The sequence below is a fragment of the Oncorhynchus nerka genome, linkage group LG9b (assembly GCF_034236695.1).
Source record: "Oncorhynchus nerka isolate Pitt River linkage group LG9b, Oner_Uvic_2.0, whole genome shotgun sequence".
Taxonomy (NCBI): Eukaryota; Metazoa; Chordata; class Actinopteri; order Salmoniformes; family Salmonidae; genus Oncorhynchus; species Oncorhynchus nerka.
In genome coordinates, this window is record NC_088424.1 from 3,177,927 (window position 1) to 3,197,257 (window position 19,331).

At 44.3% G+C, this 19,331-nt stretch overlaps 1 protein-coding gene across 1 annotated transcript in view; it reads left to right on the plus strand.

The window, feature by feature from the left end:
• Window positions 1–19,331, plus strand: part of LOC115114112 (low-density lipoprotein receptor-related protein 8-like) — a 206,475-nt gene that overhangs the window by 106,783 nt on the left and 80,361 nt on the right. Inside the window, exon 5 of the mRNA XM_065013892.1 lies at window positions 18,872–19,000. Within this exon, the coding sequence (XP_064869964.1) occupies window positions 18,872–19,000 (129 nt within the window). The remainder of the gene's footprint in view (window positions 1–18,871; window positions 19,001–19,331) is intronic.

Below are 19,331 nucleotides of genomic sequence, written 5' to 3' on the forward strand. Positions count from 1 at the left end.
CTCGGCATACACATCACAGACAAACTGAATTGGTCCACTCACACAGACAGCATCGTGAAGAAGGCGCAGCAGCGCCTCTTCAACCTCAGGAGGCTGAAGAAATTCGGCTTGTCACCAAAAGCACTCACAAACTTCTATAGATGCACAATCGAGAGCATCCTGGCGGGCTGTATCACCGCCTGGTACGGCAACTGCTCCGCCCTCAACCGTAAGGCTCTCCAGAGGGTAGTGAGGTCTGCACAACGCATCACCGGGGGCAAACTACCTGCCCTCCAGGACACCTACACCACCCGATGTTACAGGAAGGCCATAAAGATCATCAAGGACATTAACCACCCGAGCCACTGCCTGTTCACCCCGCTATCATCCAGAAGGCAAGGTCAGTACAGGTGCATCAAAGCTGGGACCGAGAGACTGAAAAACAGCTTCTATCTCAAGGCCATCAGACTGTTAAACAGCCACCACTAACATTGACTGGCTGCTGCCAACACACTGACACTGACACTGACTCAACTCCAGCCACTTTAATAATGGGAATTGATGGGAAATGATGTAAATATATCACTAGCCACTTTAAACAATGCCACCTTATATAATGTTACTTACCCTACATTATTCATCTCATATGCATACGTATATACTGTACTCTATATCATCGACTGCATCCTTATGTAATACATGTATCACTAGCCACTTTAACTATGCCACTTTGTTTACATACTCATCTCATATGTATATACTGTACTCGATACCATCTACTGTATCTTGCCTATGCTGCCCTGTACCATCACTCATTCATATATCCTTATGTACATATTCTTTATCCCCTTACACTGTGTATAAGACAGTAGTTTTGGAATTGTTAGTTAGATTACTTGTTGGTTATTACTGCATTGTCGGAACTAGAAGCACAAGCATTTCGCTACACTCGCATTAACATCTGCTAACCATGTGTATGTGACAAATAAAATTGGATTTGATTTGATTTGATTCCTTATTAGCAGGACAATAGACATTTTATAGCCCGGCTACTGTTGTAAAAATCCATCAACTTGGAATGAATTCGATGCACAAGTACTCCAAACTGTTACATTTGTAACTCAAAACAGCATTTCTTCATCAATATCTTTATGCTTTCATTAATCTTCTGGATCTTGTTTTTTTCTGAAGCAATTTTGAGCAAATTGCTCAAGGGCCATGGTTGAATCGTCTCTGAAGATGGCGTTATTGAATGTCTCACCAGCTTTGATCCATGCCCGGGCCTGCAGGATGCAAAGTTATTTGTTTTTCAGACAAATTATTGGGTTGAAACTACAGAACTGTACAAAACAAGTGAACACACATGGTTAATGTTCTGAGATTTCACGTGAGACTATGTACTAAAAAACCAAAGATTTCAAGACTAAAGGCTGGTTTATACTACGGGTGTGTTCGTAATTTAATCTGGAGTGCTAGAGTGTGCTATGGGCGTTCATACACTGAGAGCGTTGTCAGATTGTCTGTTTGTAAATTTAGAGCGTTTTGGTCTCGGAGCGTTCAGAGCGCACACTGAACGCTCTGGCCGAGGAGTAGGGTTTATCCGAGCGTTCTGCCTAACAGCAGTCAAGCACCCAAGCTAACTGGCTAACGATGGCTAGTTTACTAGCTACTTATAGACACAAATGAGAGAACAGCTCACTCTGACCATTTTAGTGAATTTATTTGCAAATTATGGTGGAAAATAAGTATTTGGTCACCTACAAACAAGCAAGATTTCTGGCTCTCACAGACCTTCAATTAAGAGGCTCCTCTGTCCTCCACTCGTTACCTGTATTAATGGCACCTGTTTGAACTTGTTATCAGTATAAAAGACACCTGTCCACAACCTCAACCTCAAACAGTCACACTCCAAACTCCACTATGGCCAAGACCAAAGAGCTGTCAAAGGACACCAGAAACAAAATTGTAGACCTGCACCAGTGGGAGCAATTATTAGGAAATGGAAGACATACAAGACCACTGATAATCTCCCTCGATCTGGGGCTCCACGCAAGATCTCACCCCGTGGGGTCTAAATGATCACAAGAACGGTGAGCAAAAATCCCAGAACCACACGGGGGGACCTAGTGAATGACCTGCAGAGAGCTGGGACCAAAGTAACAAAGCCTACCATCAGTAACACACTACGCCGCCAGGGACTCAAATCCTGCAGTGCCAGACGTGTCCCCCTGCTTAAGCCAGTACATGTCCAGGCCCGTCTGAAGTTTGCTAGAGAGCATTTGGGTGATCCAGAAGAAGATTGGGAGAATGTCATATGGTCAGATGAAACCAAAATATAACTTTTTGGTAAAAACTCAACTCGTCATGTTTGGAGGACAAAGTAGCATCCAAAGAACACCATACCTACGGTGAAGCCGTTGCTTGATATGACACACACCAGCCATTTTAGAGTGACAGCTAATGCATAGCTAGCTTCATTGTAGAAAAGAGTACTACTGCACAGTCAGTATTAACTAATGTGCAGCTTCCGGAATAAACCTGCAATACACACGATACGAATCCTCTCTATCGATCGACATTGGATTTCTTAAACTTCTTGCATTATTTCCTAATTTTGGCCCATTTAAATTACATAACCACAGAGGATTATGGATCGTTCTCTGAGGAGGGAGTTTAATGAAAACAGCCTCATCCAGTCTCTTTGTAGATATTGAGTTTCCACTCCATTGAGATTTTCCACTGTTAGGGGGAATGAGTAATAAGGCTTTGCCACACTTTATTGACTTAATAACTGAGGGGATTTTAGTTACGTAAAGATGTGCATTTCAGTCGGGTGGGAGGGTGTGTGCGTGTGTGGCAGTATGTGTGTGTGAAGATTTCTTTCTTTAAATGCACTTTACTGTAGTTAACGTGTTTTCAAGGTTCACACTCTGTGTACTGTAGATACATGTATCAGCATTAGCGTTTGCCATTATATTAACACGTGCCTTCCCTTCCCGTGTACTGAGCCTTCACGTGTACTGAGTCATGCCACATACCGCATTATGGCCTGCATTGAACCCAGGTGATACTCATATTGTGATATACAACAATGTGAGCTGGATAGGCTACAGTAGTATGCTAACGCTAGCTATGCTAAGGGTCTGTACGATTTTATGCTTCTTATGCAACGATTTTGACGTCCCAGACAAAATTTCCACATCATGGGCAAATTGTTAGGTCGTAAACGATTGTCGGACATCTTGGCTCATTCAGTGTGACAGGGTCTAGGGTCTGCCAATTAAGTATCACTACGTGCTGTCGTCGTCTCCAACAAAGTTCTGTCAGTGTCCAAAAATGTTTAGCCTTTGTTGTGTAGTGTGGCTGGTGTTATGAGCCGATGCCTAGGAACACGTCTGGCAATAAGTATAAGTAATCTGAATAGTCAGATTAATCTAATAGTTTGATTTCAACATTTACACGATTTTCCTAATAATGTCGTTTACATGACATCTGAAATCAGTCTACCTGATGGGATTTTGATCAATGCACAAAATCGTCAATCAAAAGAAACATTCTACCATAGCGAACCATGTTATTTATGGGAAGTCTATTTGACTCTGAGTTCAGATATGTAAAGTTCAAAACTCTTTCTCAGATGCATACTTCCAGTTTTTCCGAACTCACTTCACTCGCAGATAAGAGGGAGGCTTGTGCTGTGGGTGCTGGCACATGCGTAGATCAAATAGTATCTCTATCCACAGTAAAACAAGTCCAAAATCTACATAACCTGAAAGGCTGCTCAGCAATTGAGAAGCCACTGCTCCAAAACCGCCATAAAAAAGCCAGACTACGATTTGCAACTGCACATGGGGACAAAGATCGTACCTTTTGGAGAAATGTCCTCTGGTCTGATGAAACAAAAATAGAACTGTTTGGCCATAATGACCATTGTTATGTTTGGAGGAAAAAGGGGGACGCTTGCAAGACGAAGAACACCATCCCAACCGTGAAGCACGGGGGTGGGGGTGTTGTGGGGGTGCTTTGCTGCAGGAGGGACTGGTGCACTTCACAAAATAGATTGCATCATGATGTAGGAAAATTATGTGGATATATTGAAGCAACATCTCAAGACATCGGTCAGAAAGTTAAAGCTTGGTCGTAAACGGGTCTTTCAAATGGAAATTACCCCAAGCATACTTCCAAAGTTGTGGCAAAATGGCTTCAGGACAACAAAGTCAAGGTATTGGAGTGGTCATCACAAAGCCCTGACCTCAATCCCAAAGAAAATGTGTGGCCCAAACTGAAAAAGCGTGTGCAAGCAAGGAGACCTACAAACCTGACTCAGTTACATCAGCTCTGTCAGGAGGAATGGGCCAAATTTACCCAACTTATTGTGGGAAGCTTGTGGAAGGCTACCAAAAACATTTGATCAAAGTTAAACAATTTAAAGGCAATGCTACCAAATACTAATTGAGTGTATGTAAACTTCTGACCCACTGGGAATGTGATGAAAGAAATCAAAGCTGAAATAAATAATTTTCTCTACTATTATTCTTATAGACATTTCACATTCTTAAAATAAAGTGGCGATCCTAACTCACCTAAGAAAGGGAATTTTTACTCTGATAAAATGTCAGGAATTGTGAAAAACTGAGTTTAAATGTATTTGGCTAAGGTGTATGTAAACTTCTGACCTCAACTGTAGGTGCTGTTGAAATCTAGCTACTTTGAAGAAAAAGCCAAAAGAGGATTTATTCAGTGATATTTGGCACTCTTTTGGTGTAGGCATCTGTGTCACAATGAATCTACAGATGGTGTTTAAATCAGATTTCTGACAAATCTACCGCACAGCCAACAAAGTACGGTGCTGGAAGATTATACTAAAATGGAGAAAAGAAACCTCACATTGCGCTTAGATCAGATGCCAATTTCAGTAAGCAATGTTCTAAGCTTTCAGTTAAAGCAGCTGAGCAGAAATCAGACTTATAAATTCTAACCACTGTGCCAGATGATCAATGCTGTTTAGACATTGTGGATGATGGTGCTCAGTCATCTCTCGCTAAATCACAGACCATGTTCCTGTTTGATTCCTTCCTTCCTTCCTTCCTTCCTTCCTTCCTTCCTAGAAGTAATCACTGATTGGATCTGTGAAAAGCAATGCACCGGAAGCTTTGATCGATGCTTTTCCTTTGAAATCTAAATCTGTTCAAACCAGCCATCAGAAAGGAAATTCCGCCATTTTGCAAACCCTAACAGGGCCCATCACCAAGTCACATTCACTTAGAGGCAGTGTGTGTTGGTGTGACTCTGGCCTGAACGTGTGAAGGTCGCTCGGTGGTGAGGGAAGCAGCTGGTGCCCAGGGGAGGCAGGTTGAGTGGTGGGGCCTGACGTATCCGCCAACTGCCCCCTAGAGAAACGCTGACATGGGCCCTGGGTGTTATAGCTGCAAAACAAGGTAGCCTAAGTACTCAGAGAGCACAGTATGGCACTGATATATTTACTAATACAATAAAGAGGGAGACAGAGAAAGGGAGAGGAGGCGATAAGAGAGCGAGCAAGACAAAGGGCAAATGAGATGGGTGGATTTTAGTGGAGAAACGGTGATCCAGAGCAATAGAGAAATTAATGAGGTCCTAAGAGTGCAGCATGACACAGAGATTTACCAATTCCAAAATGAGAACCGCTCAATGGCGGGAAGAGAAAGACGAAGGGAAGGAGAGATGAGGAAGGAGTGGGTGACACATGGGGAGAGAAAGAGTAAAAAGGAGGTTGTGATACAGACACGCACTGCCAAATGACCTTTTCAATTCTTATCCTCGAGCAAAATCAAAGCCCTCCATACTGAGCGGCAGAGCGGAGAATAATGAAGGGAGGAGAGAAGGAGGGGTGAATGGGCGGAGGCCTGGATGAAGGCCTTGTGTTGAATCAGAAAAGCAAGATACGGTGGCAAGCAAGAGAGAGAGAGAGAGAGGGTGAATGAGAGAGTGAGAGTGACAGGGAGAGAAAGAAAGAGTGGATAGAGCTGTTCGATCCTCTAACCGATCGCCCTTTGATGAACTACACACTTAATCCCCCTTCGACGCACACAACTGAATCAAATACCAACTGCGTGCCAAAGTGGCTCACGACACTTAAACAACAAGGTAGTGATTGATTAGATTACGCTAAACCCCGGTGACTTCCACAAGCTGCCGCTAAAGTTGTGGCTAATGTGTTTTGTTGGAGAAGGGGGCCATATAGGCCTCGTAAACAACAATTACTCAGAGGCAGAGTGACATTTGTGTCTCAGTTGTTTACCGCTGGAGTGACAAACGAGGACTCAACGTTATGACATGGGAGCTGTAAGGAATTCATAATCTGTCGTAAAGGAGTTGGCTCATTGAACTTAATTTGAAGTTCACTGAAGTTTCTATGACGTGACGGAAAGTGTGGCTTTCGTTTTGGTTTGTATGTCCACATTTGTCGGTAAAGTATGGTGTGTACTTTTTAAGCAGTCCATTTTGACCCATAGGTATCTCCTTTCACTGTTTTATGTTGTAGATGGATAAATCACTCCTGCCTGACTGATGTGATTGGTCAGTTTCCTCTAACTGGAACAAACAGTTTAATTCACAGTAATTAATCTATTAATATTATATGTACCCCGCTGAAAAAAATGCTGGTGACTAGTGCTGTTTTTTTTTCTGTTGACCAGCTTTCACTGTGTTTTTACTGGTGACCAGCAGCACCAGCATAAATTGGTCACCAGCATACCAGCATGAGTTGGTCACCAGCATCACCAGCTGGTCGGCCAACCTCACCATCTACCCCCCTTTTGTAGCCACCCTTTGCCTTGATGACAGCTTTGCACACTCTTGGCATTCTCTAAACCAGCTTCACCTGGAATGCTTTTTCAACAGTCTTGGAAAAGGAGTTTCCACATATGCTGAGCACTTCTTGGCTGCTTTTCCTTCAGTCTGCGGTATGACTCATTCTAAACCATCTCAATTTGGTTGAGGTCAGAGGATTATGGAGGCCAGGTCATCTGATGCAGCACTCCATCACTCTCCTTCTTGATAAAATAGCCTTTACACAGCCTTGTGGTGTGTTGGGTCATTGACCTGTTGAAAAACAAATGATAGTCCCAGTAAGCCAAAACCAGATGGGATGGCGTATCCCGGCAGAATGCTCTGGTAGCCATGCTGGTTAAGTGTGCCTTGAATTCTAAATAATACAGATAGTGTCACCAACAAAGCACCATAACACCTCCTCCTCCATGTTTTATGGTGGGAAATACACATGCAGAGATTATTCGCTCACCCACACCGGTCTGACAAAGTCACGTCGGTTGCAAACAAAAATCTACAATTTGTACTCCAGACCAAAGGACACATTTCCACCCGTCTAATGTCCATTGCTCGTGTTTCTTGGCCCAAGCAAGTCTCTTCTTATTATTGGTGTCCTTTAGTAGTGGTTTCTTTGCAGCAAATCGACCATGAAGGCCTGATTTACACAGTCTCCTCTGAACAGTTGATGTTGAGATGTGTCTGTAACTTGAACTCTGAAGCATTTATTTGGACTACAATTTCTGACGTTGGTAACTCTAATGAACTTATCGTCTGCAGCAGAGGTAACTCTGGGTCTTCCATTCCTGTGGCGGGCCTCGTGAGAGCCAGTTTCATCATAGAGCTTGATGGTTTTTGCGACTGCACTTGAAGAAACTTTCAAAGTTCTTGAAATGTTCTGTATTGACTAGAGGTCGACCGATTTATGATTTTTCAACGTCGATACCAATATCGATTATTGGAGGACTAAAAAAGCTGATATCGATTAATCGGCCGATTTAAAAAAAAAAATATATATATATATATTTTACATTTATTTGTAATAATGACAATTACAACAATACTGAATGAACACTTATTTTAACTTAAATATAGTACATCAATAAAAATCCATTTAGCCTCAAGTAAATAATGAAACATGTTCAATTTGGTTTAAATAATGCAAAAACAAAGTGTTGGAGAAGAAAGTGCAGTATGTGCCATGTAAGAAAGCTAACGTTTAAGTTATTTGCTCAGAACATGAGAACATATGAAAGCTGGTGGTTCCTTTTAACATGAGACTTCAATATTCCAAGGTAAGAGGTTTTAGGTTGTAGTTAATATAGTATTTATAGGACTATTTCTCTCTATACCATTTTTATTTCATATACCTTTGACTATTGGATGTTCTTATAGGCACTTTAGTATTGCCAGTGTAACTGTATAGCTTGTGTCCCTCTCCTCGCCCCTACCTGGGCTCGAACCAGGAACACATTGACAACAGCCACCCTCGAAGCATCGTTACCCATCGCTCCACAAAAGCCGCGGCCCTTGCCGAGCAAGGGGAACAACTACTCCAAGTCTCAGAGCGAGTGACGTTTGAAACGCTGTTAGCGCGCACCCCGCTAACTAGCTAGCCATTTCATATCGGTTACACCAGTCTAATCTCAGGAGTCGATAGTCTTGAAGTCTTAAACAGCTCAATGCTTGAAGCACAGAGAAGAGCTGCTGGCAAAATGCACGAAAGTGCTGTTTGAATGAATGCTTACGAGCCTGCTGCTGCCCACCACCGCTCAGTCAGACTGCTCTATCAAATATCAAATCATAGACTTAATTATAACATAATAACACACAGAAATACGAGCCTTTGGTCATTAATATGGTCGAATCCGTAAACTATCATTTCGAAAACAAAACGTTTATTATTTCAGTGAAATAATTTCTTGTTCCGGAGTTCTAAATTGAGCAGCTGCTGAAAAATGAGCTCCTGTATATATTGAGATTTAAATGTTTTTTTAGAGTGAAGTACATCGAAAAAATCAAGAGAAAACTGCAAGACTCAATAGAAGACAAAACAAGGAACAAACCAAAAAGACAGGCTTTTGAAGAAGTAACTATTTTTCATAAAATTGTACAGTTATCTTAGCTAGCTGAATTGCTAGCTGAATTGTTTACTTGTTGCTAAGCAGTTGCTAAGCAGTTGCTAGGGACTCTCCTGGAAGAAGCTAGCTAGCTTACAAATAATAACAACAAAAAATATCTAGTTAACAGAAGAAAGGAAGACAAAATAAGGACAGAAGAAAAAGGAAAAGAAAAAGGACAACAAAGTGAAACCTCTAAAGAAACAAGAGACCATAATACAAGAAACAGCACTATAGAGAGATAGAACAACAACAACGCAGCCACTGCCAGCTAGCCTACTTCAGCCGTACTGTATCATTTGAATTATTTTAGTCAATAAGATTCCTGCTACGTAAGCTTAACTTTCTGAACATTCGAGACGTGTAGTCCACTTGTCATTCCAATCTCCTTTGCATTAGCGTAGCCTCTTCTGTAGCCTGTCAACTATGTGTCTGTCTATCCCTGTTCTCTCCTCTCTGCACAGACCATACAAACGCTCCACACCGCGTGGCCGCGGCCACTCTAATCTGGTGGTCCCAGCGCGCACGACCCACGTGGAGTTCAGGTCTCCGGTAGCCTCTGGAACTGCCGATCTGCGGCCAACAAGGCAGAGTTCATCTCAGCCTATGCCTCCCTCCAGTCCCTCGACTTCTTGGCACTGACGGAACATGGATCACCACAGATAACACTGCTACTCCTACTGCTCTCTCTTCGTCCGCCCACGTGTTCTCGCACACCCCGAGAGCTTCTGGTCAGCGGGGTGGTGGCACCGGGATCCTCATCTCTCCCAAGTGGTCATTCTCTCTTTCTCCCCTTACCCATCTGTCTATCGCCTCCTTTGAATTCCATGCTGTCACAGTTACCAGCCCTTTCAAGCTTAACATCCTTATCATTTATCGCCCTCCAGGTTCCCTCGGAGAGTTCATCAATGAGCTTGATGCCTTGATAAGCTCCTTTCCTGAGGACGGCTCACCTCTCACAGTTCTGGGCGACTTTAACCTCCCCACGTCTACCTTTGACTCATTCCTCTCTGCCTCCTTCTTTCCACTCCTCTCCTCTTTTGACCTCACCCTCTCACCTTCCCCCTCTACTCACAAGGCAGGCAATACGCTCGACCTCATCTTTACTAGATGCTGTTCTTCCACTAACCTCACTGCAACTCCCCTCCAAGTCTCCGACCACTACCTTGTATCCTTTTCCCTCTTGCTCTCATCCAACACTTCCCACACTGCCCCTACTCGGATGGTATCGCGCCGTCCCAATCTTCGCTCTCTCTCCCCCGCTACTCTCTCCTCTTCCATCCTATCATCTCTTCCCTCTGCTCAAACCTTCTCCAACCTATCTCCTGATTCTGCCTCCTCAACCCTCCTCTCCTCCCTTTCTGCATCCCTTGATTCTCTATGTCCCCTATCCTCCAGGCCGGCTCGGTCCTCCCCTCCTGCTCCGTGGCTCGACGACTCATTGCGAGCTCACAGAACAGGGCTCCGGGCAGCCGAGCGGAAATGGAGGAAAACTCGCCTCCCTGCGGACCTGGCATCCTTTCACTCCCTCCTCTCTACATTTTCCTCTTCTGTCTCTGCTGCTAAAGCCACTTTCTACCACTCTAAATTCCAAGCATCTGCCTCTAACCCTAGGAAGCTCTTTGCCACCTTCTCCTCCCTCCTGAATCCTCCTCCCCCTCCCCCCCCCTCCTCCCTCTCTGCAGATGACTTCGTCAACCATTTTGAAAAGAAGGTCGACGACATCCGATCCTCGTTTGCTAAGTCAAACGACACCGCTGGTTCTGCTCACACTGCCCTACCCTGTGCTCTGACCTCTTTCTCCCCTCTCTCTCCAGATGAAATCTCGCGTCTTGTGACGGCCGGCCGCCCAACAACCTGCCCGCTTGACCCTATTCCCTCCTCTCTTCTCCAGACCATTTCCGGAGACCTTCTCCCTTACCTCACCTCGCTCATCAACTCATCCCTGACCGCTGGCTACGTCCCTTCTGTCTTCAAGAGAGCGAGAGTTGCACCCCTTCTGAAAAAACCTACACTCGATCCCTCCGATGTCAACAACTACAGACCAGTATCCCTTCTTTCTTTTCTCTCCAAAACTCTTGAACGTGCCGTCCTTGGCCAGCTCTCCCGCTATCTCTCTCAGAATGACCTTCTTGATCCAAATCAGTCAGGTTTCAAGACTAGTCATTCAACTGAGACTGCTCTTCTCTGTATCACGGAGGCCCTCCGCACTGCTAAAGCTAACTCTCTCTCCTCTGCTCTCATCCTTCTAGACCTATCGGCTGCCTTCGATACTGTGAACCATCAGATCCTCCTCTCCACCCTCTCCGAGTTGGGCGTCTCCGGCGCGGCCCACGCTTGGATTGCGTCCTACCTGACAGGTCGCTCCTACCAGGTGGCGTGGCGAGAATCTGTCTCCTCACCACGCGCTCTCACCACTGGCGTCCCCCAGGGCTCTGTTCTAGGCCCTCTCCTATTCTCGCTATACACCAAGTCACTTGGCTCTGTCATAACCTCACATGGTCTCTCCTATCATTGCTATGCAGACGACACACAATTAATCTTCTCCTTTCCCCCTTCTGATGACCAGGTGGCGAATCGCATCTCTGCATGTCTGGCAGACATATCAGTGTGGATGACGGATCACCACCTCAAGCTGAACCTCGGCAAGACGGAGCTGCTCTTCCTCCCGGGGAAGGACTGCCCATTCCATGATCTCGCCATCACGGTTGCCAACTCCATTGTGTCCTCCTCCCAGAGCGCTAAGAACCTTGGCGTGATCCTGGACAACACCCTGTCGTTCTCAACTAACATCAAGGCGGTGGCCCATTCTTGTAGGTTCATGCTCTACAACATCCGCAGAGTACGACCCTGCCTCACACAGGAAGCAGCGCAGGTCCTAATCCAGGCACTTGTCATCTCCCGTCTGGATTACTGCAACTCGCTGTTGGCTGGGCTCCCTGCCTGTGCCATTAAACCCCTACAACTCATCCAGAACGCCGCAGCCCGTCTGGTGTTCAACCTTCACAAGTTCTCTCACGTCACCCCGCTCCTCCGCTCTCTCCACTGGCTTCCAGTTGAAGCTCGCATCCGCTACAAGACCATGGTGCTTGCCTACGGAGCTGTGAGGGGAACGGCACCTCAGTACCTCCAGGCTCTGATCAGGCCCTACACCCAAACAAGGGCACTGCGTTCATCCACCTCTGGCCTGCTCGCCTCCCTACCACTGAGGAAGTACAGTTCCCGCTCAGCCCAGTCAAAACTGTTCGCTGCTCTGGCCCCCCAATGGTGGAACAAACTCCCTCACGACGCCAGGACAGCGGAGTCAATCACCACCTTCCGGAGACACCTGAAACCCCACCTCTTTCAGGAATACCTAGGATAGGATAAAGTAATCCTTCTCACCCCCCTTAAAAGATTTAGATGCACTATTGTAAAGTGGCTGTTCCACTGGATGTCTTAAGGTGAACGCACCAATTTGTAAGTCGCTCTGGATAAGAGCGTCTGCTAAATGACTTAAATGTAAATGTAAATACGGAACCGTTCCGTATTTTATCTAACGGGTTGCATCCCTAAGTCTAAATATTCCTGTTACATTGTACAACCTTCAATGTATGTCATAATTATGTCAAATTCGGACAAATTAGTTCGCATCGAGCCAGGCGGACCAAACTGTTGCATATACCCTGACTCTGCGTGCAATGAACGCAAGAGAAGTGACACAATTTCACCTAGTTAATATTGCCTGCTAACCTAGATTTCTTTTAGCTAAATATGCAGGTTTAAAAATACGTACTTCTGTGTATTGATTTTAAGAAAGGCATTGGTGTTTATGGTTAGGTACAGTCGTGCAACGATTGTGCTTTTTTCGCAAATGCGCTTTTGTTAAATCATCCCCCGCTTGGCGAAGTTGGCTGTCTTTGTTAGGAAGAAATAGTCTTCACACAGTTCACAATGAGCCAGGTTCACAACTGCTGCATATACCCTGACTCTGTTGCAAGAGAAGTGACACAATTTACCTAGTTAAAATAAATTCATGTTAGCAGGCAATATTAACTAAATATGCAGGTTTAAAAATATATACTTGTGTATTGATTTTAATCGGTCGACCTCTAGTATTGACCTTCATGTCTTAAAGTAATGATGGACTGTCATTGCTTATTTGAGTTGTTCTTGCCATAATATGGACTTAATAATATGGCCTCTATCAACCCTTGATTCAGTTTGGAAATCAACTTTAGAGGTTTATCAGACTGCCTTAAAACAGTTCCAATCTTTGAAGCTTCTTGCTTGTCCAGTGTTTGCTGCACAGAAATAATAAAGTCTTGTATCGGCAAGAATTGACCTCTGCGCTGTCACAGACTCGTCTTCCCTGGCTTCCTGACCCTGATGAGACCCCTGTCACCATCTGATCCTGCTCAGATGAGGCATGACAAAGAAATACTTTGGTGTACATTTATACATTATATTAATGAATAGAATCAATGGTTGAATCATTTAAATTACCATAATTCCCAGATCCCAGACTGTAGCCTACCCATCAACTCGAGATGGCATTTTGTATACATTCACTGATTGTAATAATGTACTGCAAAATGCACCTGAGCTCCATAGACTGGTCTTCTGTTCCCCGGAAGACGTGGATGTCGATTATGGCAGCCCCCCGCAACTCTCTGATTCAGAGGGGTTTGGTTAAATGCACAGGAAGCATTTCAGTTGAATGCATTGTTGTACAAATGATTAGGTATCCCCCTTTCCCTTTCCCTGGCTGTCTGACCCTGTAGGGACACATGTCACCATCTGATCCTGCTAACACACGATGAGCATAGTGTGACAGTGAAGCTTGTAGAGCGGTCTATACCTTGGCAGTGTGAAAAGTAGGGAATTTGCTAGGGAAACTGACAGCTCAATAGCGTTACGTTACTATACAGACTAATAAAAACTAACATTGCGCTGAAAAACGTCAGAATATCAATTTTCAATCGTTTGGCAGTTGGTTTCGTCATTTGATTCAGGTCTACTGTGAATGAGCAAAAATTATAGCTAAAGTTAGTGAGCTAGCTGTGTCAGCACAAACTGTGGTGTCTGTATGATTCGTGTGGTCTTTTTTTCAGCAGGGTAGATACTTTTCTTGTTACCAATTATGTGTCGCGGTTTTATTCGACATGTCTCACTTTAAAGGGGGATTTTAACCAGCCGTGGTTAAAAATACCATCTGTTTTCCTTCAAACACTTTTTTTGGATTGAGATCGTCTGGGGATATGAAACTAATGGAATCGTCCCAAAAGTGCATACCCTGCCCATCTGTCACTCAGGCAGGCCCAATCAAGCGTTTAAAGTTTTAAAAGTATTGTCAGGAAAACAAATACTATTTGCATCCAGGTCTGATTTGAACTGTCATCGAGGTTAAACCTTGTAAAAGCAAGGTGACACTATTTCTTAGCCTGCCTCCGAGTGCTCCTGGCTCTGCAGTACAGCCCCACAATGCAGACAGAGTCAGCCAGTGTGTCATGGTTCCTGGTGGTGGGTGATGGGGAGCATAAGAGAGTGACTTGGCCCGGTCCGCCGGGCAGAATAAATGGCACCAAACGATCAGATAGCATGAGTTACAGGCAGATGTACTGCTTCATTACGCTGGGCTAGCATAGCCGCGCCCCTCTCTGTTAATTGTGGTTTAGGTACAAGAATGCTAGCTTGCTTGCTAAAGCCCTTCCAACGCTGTACAGTGCCTTCAGAAAGTACTCATACCCCTTGAGTTATTCCTAATTTTGTTGTGTTGCAGCCTGAATTCAAAATGGAGTAAATATTTTTTTTTATCATCTATCTACACACAACGTCCCATAATGACAAAGAGAAAACAACATGTTTGTGAATACAGAAATATATAATTTACGTAACTATTTAAACCCCTGAGTCAATATGTTAGAATCACCTTTGGCAGCGATTACAGCTATGAGTCTTACTGGGTAAGTCACTAAGAGCCGTCCACACCTGGATTGTACAATATTTGCCCATTATTATTTAAGAAATTCTTCAAGTTTTGTCAAATTGATTGTTGATCATTGCTAGAAACCATTTTCAAGTCTTGCCATAGATTTTCAAGCATATTTAAGTCGAAACTGTAACTCGGCCACTCAGGAACATTCACTGACTTCTTGGTGAGAAACTCCAGTGTAGATTTGGCCTTGTGTTTTAGGTTATTGTCCTGCTGAAAGGTGAATTCATCTCCCAGTGTCTGGTGGAAAGCAGACTTAACCAGGTTTTCCTTTAGGATTTTGCTTGTGTTTAGCTCCATTCCATTAATGTTTTATCCTGAAAAACTCTGCAGTCCTTAACGATTACAAGCCTACCCAGAACATGACGCAGCCACCACTATACTTGACAATATGGAAAGTGATACTCAGTAATCTGTTGTATTAGATTTGCCCCAAACATAACACTTTGTTTGTATTATGGACAAAAAGTTAATAGCTTTCCCATTTTATTTTTACAGTATTACTTTAGTGCCTTGTTACAAACAGGATGCATTTTTTTGAATATTTTTATTCTGTACAGGCTTCTTTCTTTTCACTCTGTCAACTAGGTTAGTATTGTTGAGTAACTACAATGTTATTTATCCTCAGTTGTCTCCTATCACAGCCATTGAACTCTGTAACTGTTTTAAAGTCACCATTGGCCTCAAGGTGTAACCCCTGAGCGATTTCCTTCCTCTCCGGCAACTGAGTTGGGAAGGACGCCTGTATCTTTGTAGTGACTAGGCCTAAAGTATAATTCATAATTTCACCTTTTTCAAAAAAGGATATTCAATGTCAGTTTTCTTTTCTTTGTACCAATCTACCAATATGTGCCTTTCTTAGAGAGGCATTGGAAAATCTCCCTGGTCTTTTGACACATTCCTCCTGACAGAGCTTGTGTAACTGAGTCAGGTTTGTAGGCATCCTTGCTTGCACACAGTTTTTCAGCTCTGCCCACACATTTTCTATAGGATTGAGGTCAGGGCTTTGTGATGACCACTCCAATACCTTGACTTTGTTGTCCTTAAGCCATTTTTTCACAACTTTGGATGTATGCTTGAGGTCATTGTCAATTTGAAAGACCCGTAGGCGACCAAGCTTTAACTTCCTGACTGATTTCTTGAGATGTAGCTTCAATATATCCACATAATTTCCTACCTCATGATGCAATCTATTTTGTTCAGTACACCAGTCCCTCCTGCAGCAAAGCACCCCCACAACATGATGCTGCCACCTCCGTGCTTCACGGTTGGGATGATGTTCTTCGGCTTGCAAGCCTCCCCCTTTTTCCTCCAAACATAACGATGGTCATTATAGCCAAACAGTTCTATTTTTGTTTCATCAGACCAGAGGACATTTCTCCAAAAAGTACAATCTTTGTCCCCATGTGCAGTTGCAAACCGTAGTCTGGCTTTTTTATGGCGGTTTTGGAGCAGTGGCTTCTTCCTTGCTGAACGGTTGTTCAGGTTATGTTGATATAGGACTCGTTTTTACTGTGAATAGAGATACTTTTGTACCTGTTTCCTCCAGCATCTTCACAAGGTCCTTTGCGGTTGTTCTGGGAATGATTTGCACTTTTCGACCAAAGCACCTTCATCTCTAGGAGAAAGAATGCGTCTCCTTCCTGAGCGGTATGACGGCTGCGTGGTCCCATGGTGTTTATACTTGCGTACTGTTGTTTGTACAGATGAACGTGGTACCTTCAGGCATTTGGAAATTGCTCCCAAGGATGAACCAGACTTACATTTAAGTCATTTAGCAGACGCTCTTATCCAGAGCGACTTACAAATTGGTGCGTTCACCTTAAGACATCCAGTGGAACAGCCACTTTACAATAGTGCATCTAAATCTTTTAAGGGGGGGTGAGAAGGATTACTTTATCCTATCCTAGGTATTCCTGAAAGAGGTGGGGTTTCAGGTGTCTCCGGAAGGTGGTGATTGACTCCGCTGTCCTGGCGTCGTGAGGAGTTTGTTCCACCATTGGGGGCCAGAGCAGCGAACAGTTTTGACTGGGCTGCGCGGGAACTGTACTTCCTCAGTGGTAGGGAGGCGAGCAGGCCAGAGGTGGATGAACGCAGTGCCCTTGTTTGGGTGTAGGGCCTGATCAGAGCCTGGAGGTAGTGAGGTGCCGTTCCCCTCACAGCTCCGTAGGCAAGCACCATGGTCTTGTAGCGGATGCGAGCTTCAACTGGAAGCCAGTGGAGAGAGCGGAGGAGCGGGGTGACGTGAGAGAACTTGGGAAGGTTGAACACCAGACGGGCTGCGGCGTTCTGGATGAGTTGTAGGGGTTTAATGGCACAGGCAGGGAGCCCAGCCAACAGCGAGTTGCAGTAATCCAGACGGGAGATGACAAGTGCCTGGATTAGGACCTGCGCTGCTTCCTGTGTGAGGCAGGGTCGTACTCTGCGGATGTTGTAGAGCATGAACCTACAAGAACGGGCCACCGCCTTGATGTTAGTTAGACTTGTGGAGGTCTACAATTTTTTTCCTGAGGTCTTGACTGATTTCTTTTGATTTCCCCATGAGGTCAAGCAAAGAGGCACTGCGTTTGAAGGTAGGCCTTAAAATACATCCACAGGTACACCTCCAATTGAATGAAATTATGTCAATTAGCCTATAAAGCCATGACATTCTTTTCTAGAATTTTCCAAGCTGTTTAAAGGCACAGTCAACTTAGTTTATGTAAACTTCTGACCCACTGGAATTGTGATACAGTGAATTATAAGTGAAATAATCTGTCTGTAAACAATTGTTGTAAAAAATGACTTGTGTCATGCACAAAGTAGATGTCCTAAACGACTTGCCAAAACTATAGTTTGTTAACAAGAATTTTGTGGAGTGGTTGAAAAATGATTTTTAATGACTCCAACCTAAGTGTATGTAAACTTCTGACTTCAACTGTAGATACTACTCCTGTTTGCTTTTTACCACCATGAAATAAATCATTTTATTTGATTAAATTAAAATACATTATGTATAGTACATGTATACCATCATACTGTTAATCATTTTCGTTAATCGTTAATCATCTCCAATGCTTTTTTTTGCCTTTTTTGTGCATTACGTGAAAATCCGAGACCCTGCTAAACCAGCCCTCAGCTCGACTATGACAAGCTAATAAAAGGTTGTGACACTATTAACATCTAACACACTCGAAAACAAGACCAAATCAAATTACCACCAGATTTTTTTTCTTCGTTGATTCGATTCGGGGGCGACTGTGAAAAACGGCTTAAATCCAGCCGGCTGTATGTACTGTAAGCAGAGATGTATAATTAACGACAGCAGGGCTTGATACTAAACGCTGAGTAATCTGGATCAAACGGCGCCCGTGCCAAATACACCAACCAACAGATTGGGCTGGAAAGAGGGGAAGATGGAGGAGACTGTGAGCTGGGGGGACCAGTGTTCTCTTTCACACTGCGGCCAACTGTACATTTGCTGTATTAAATGTTCTTGTCATTTCTCTAGGGTTGAGGCTAGAAAACAAAATATGTTGGCTGAGTGGTTCTGCTTCTGAATGTGTGTCAGTGAGATGGGGATGTTGTTTTGTTTATAGACAGTAGGTCCATGAAGATACTAGGGCTGAATTCTATTTCGACCCCTCGCCCCTTACATACACCCTAGACATTCCTGTAGTTATGAGTGGATTGGATAGAATTCCATATCGACACCTAGCCTCTACAACCTAGACCTAGGATTTGATAGATATAAGCATCATGTTGACAGCTTCAACATTGCGTTTTATAGGCCCAAGGGGATACAAGGGCTCGCTCGCTCTCCTGATACACAAATCTGGTATTATGGTGATGAGCAATGTAGCAGTAACTCGGTGGCCAAATTACTTACACCTACTCAGTCGCCTCAGGTCTGCAAAGTGGAGTGAGTGAGGGCAGCAGGGGGAGGGTGTTGGAATGGAACGCAGCCTAACAAGTCATCTCTGCCTTCCCTCCCTTCCTCCCTCCCCTCCAGGCAAACAGACGTGCCCTCCGGAGAAGTTTGACTGCGGCGGCTCTACCAACAAGTGTGTCTCAGTGTCGTGGCGATGCGACGGCGAGCGGGACTGTGAGAACGGGTCAGACGAGGAGGACTGTGCCGCCGGTGAGTGTAATGGACAGCTGTCAATCGAAGGCCATAGAAGCGACTTATTGGCAGAGACAGGTGTCCTCACGCTAAGGACGGGCAGCAGTCCGGCCCACTGCCAAAGTGCCTGACTGATTTTTGTATGGAAAACTATGTTGAAAATAGAAGGGGGAAAAAGCTTTTATAAGGTGTTCTGCTCAGTTGTCTTTTGAGACATAAAATGAATCAATAGGATGCATTACCTGTCAAACCGCGCCCCAGCCAAACCCAGGCAACACTGAGCCAATTGTGCACCACCCTTACGGAACTTCCAATCACTGCCGGATGTGATACAGCCTGGATTCGACCC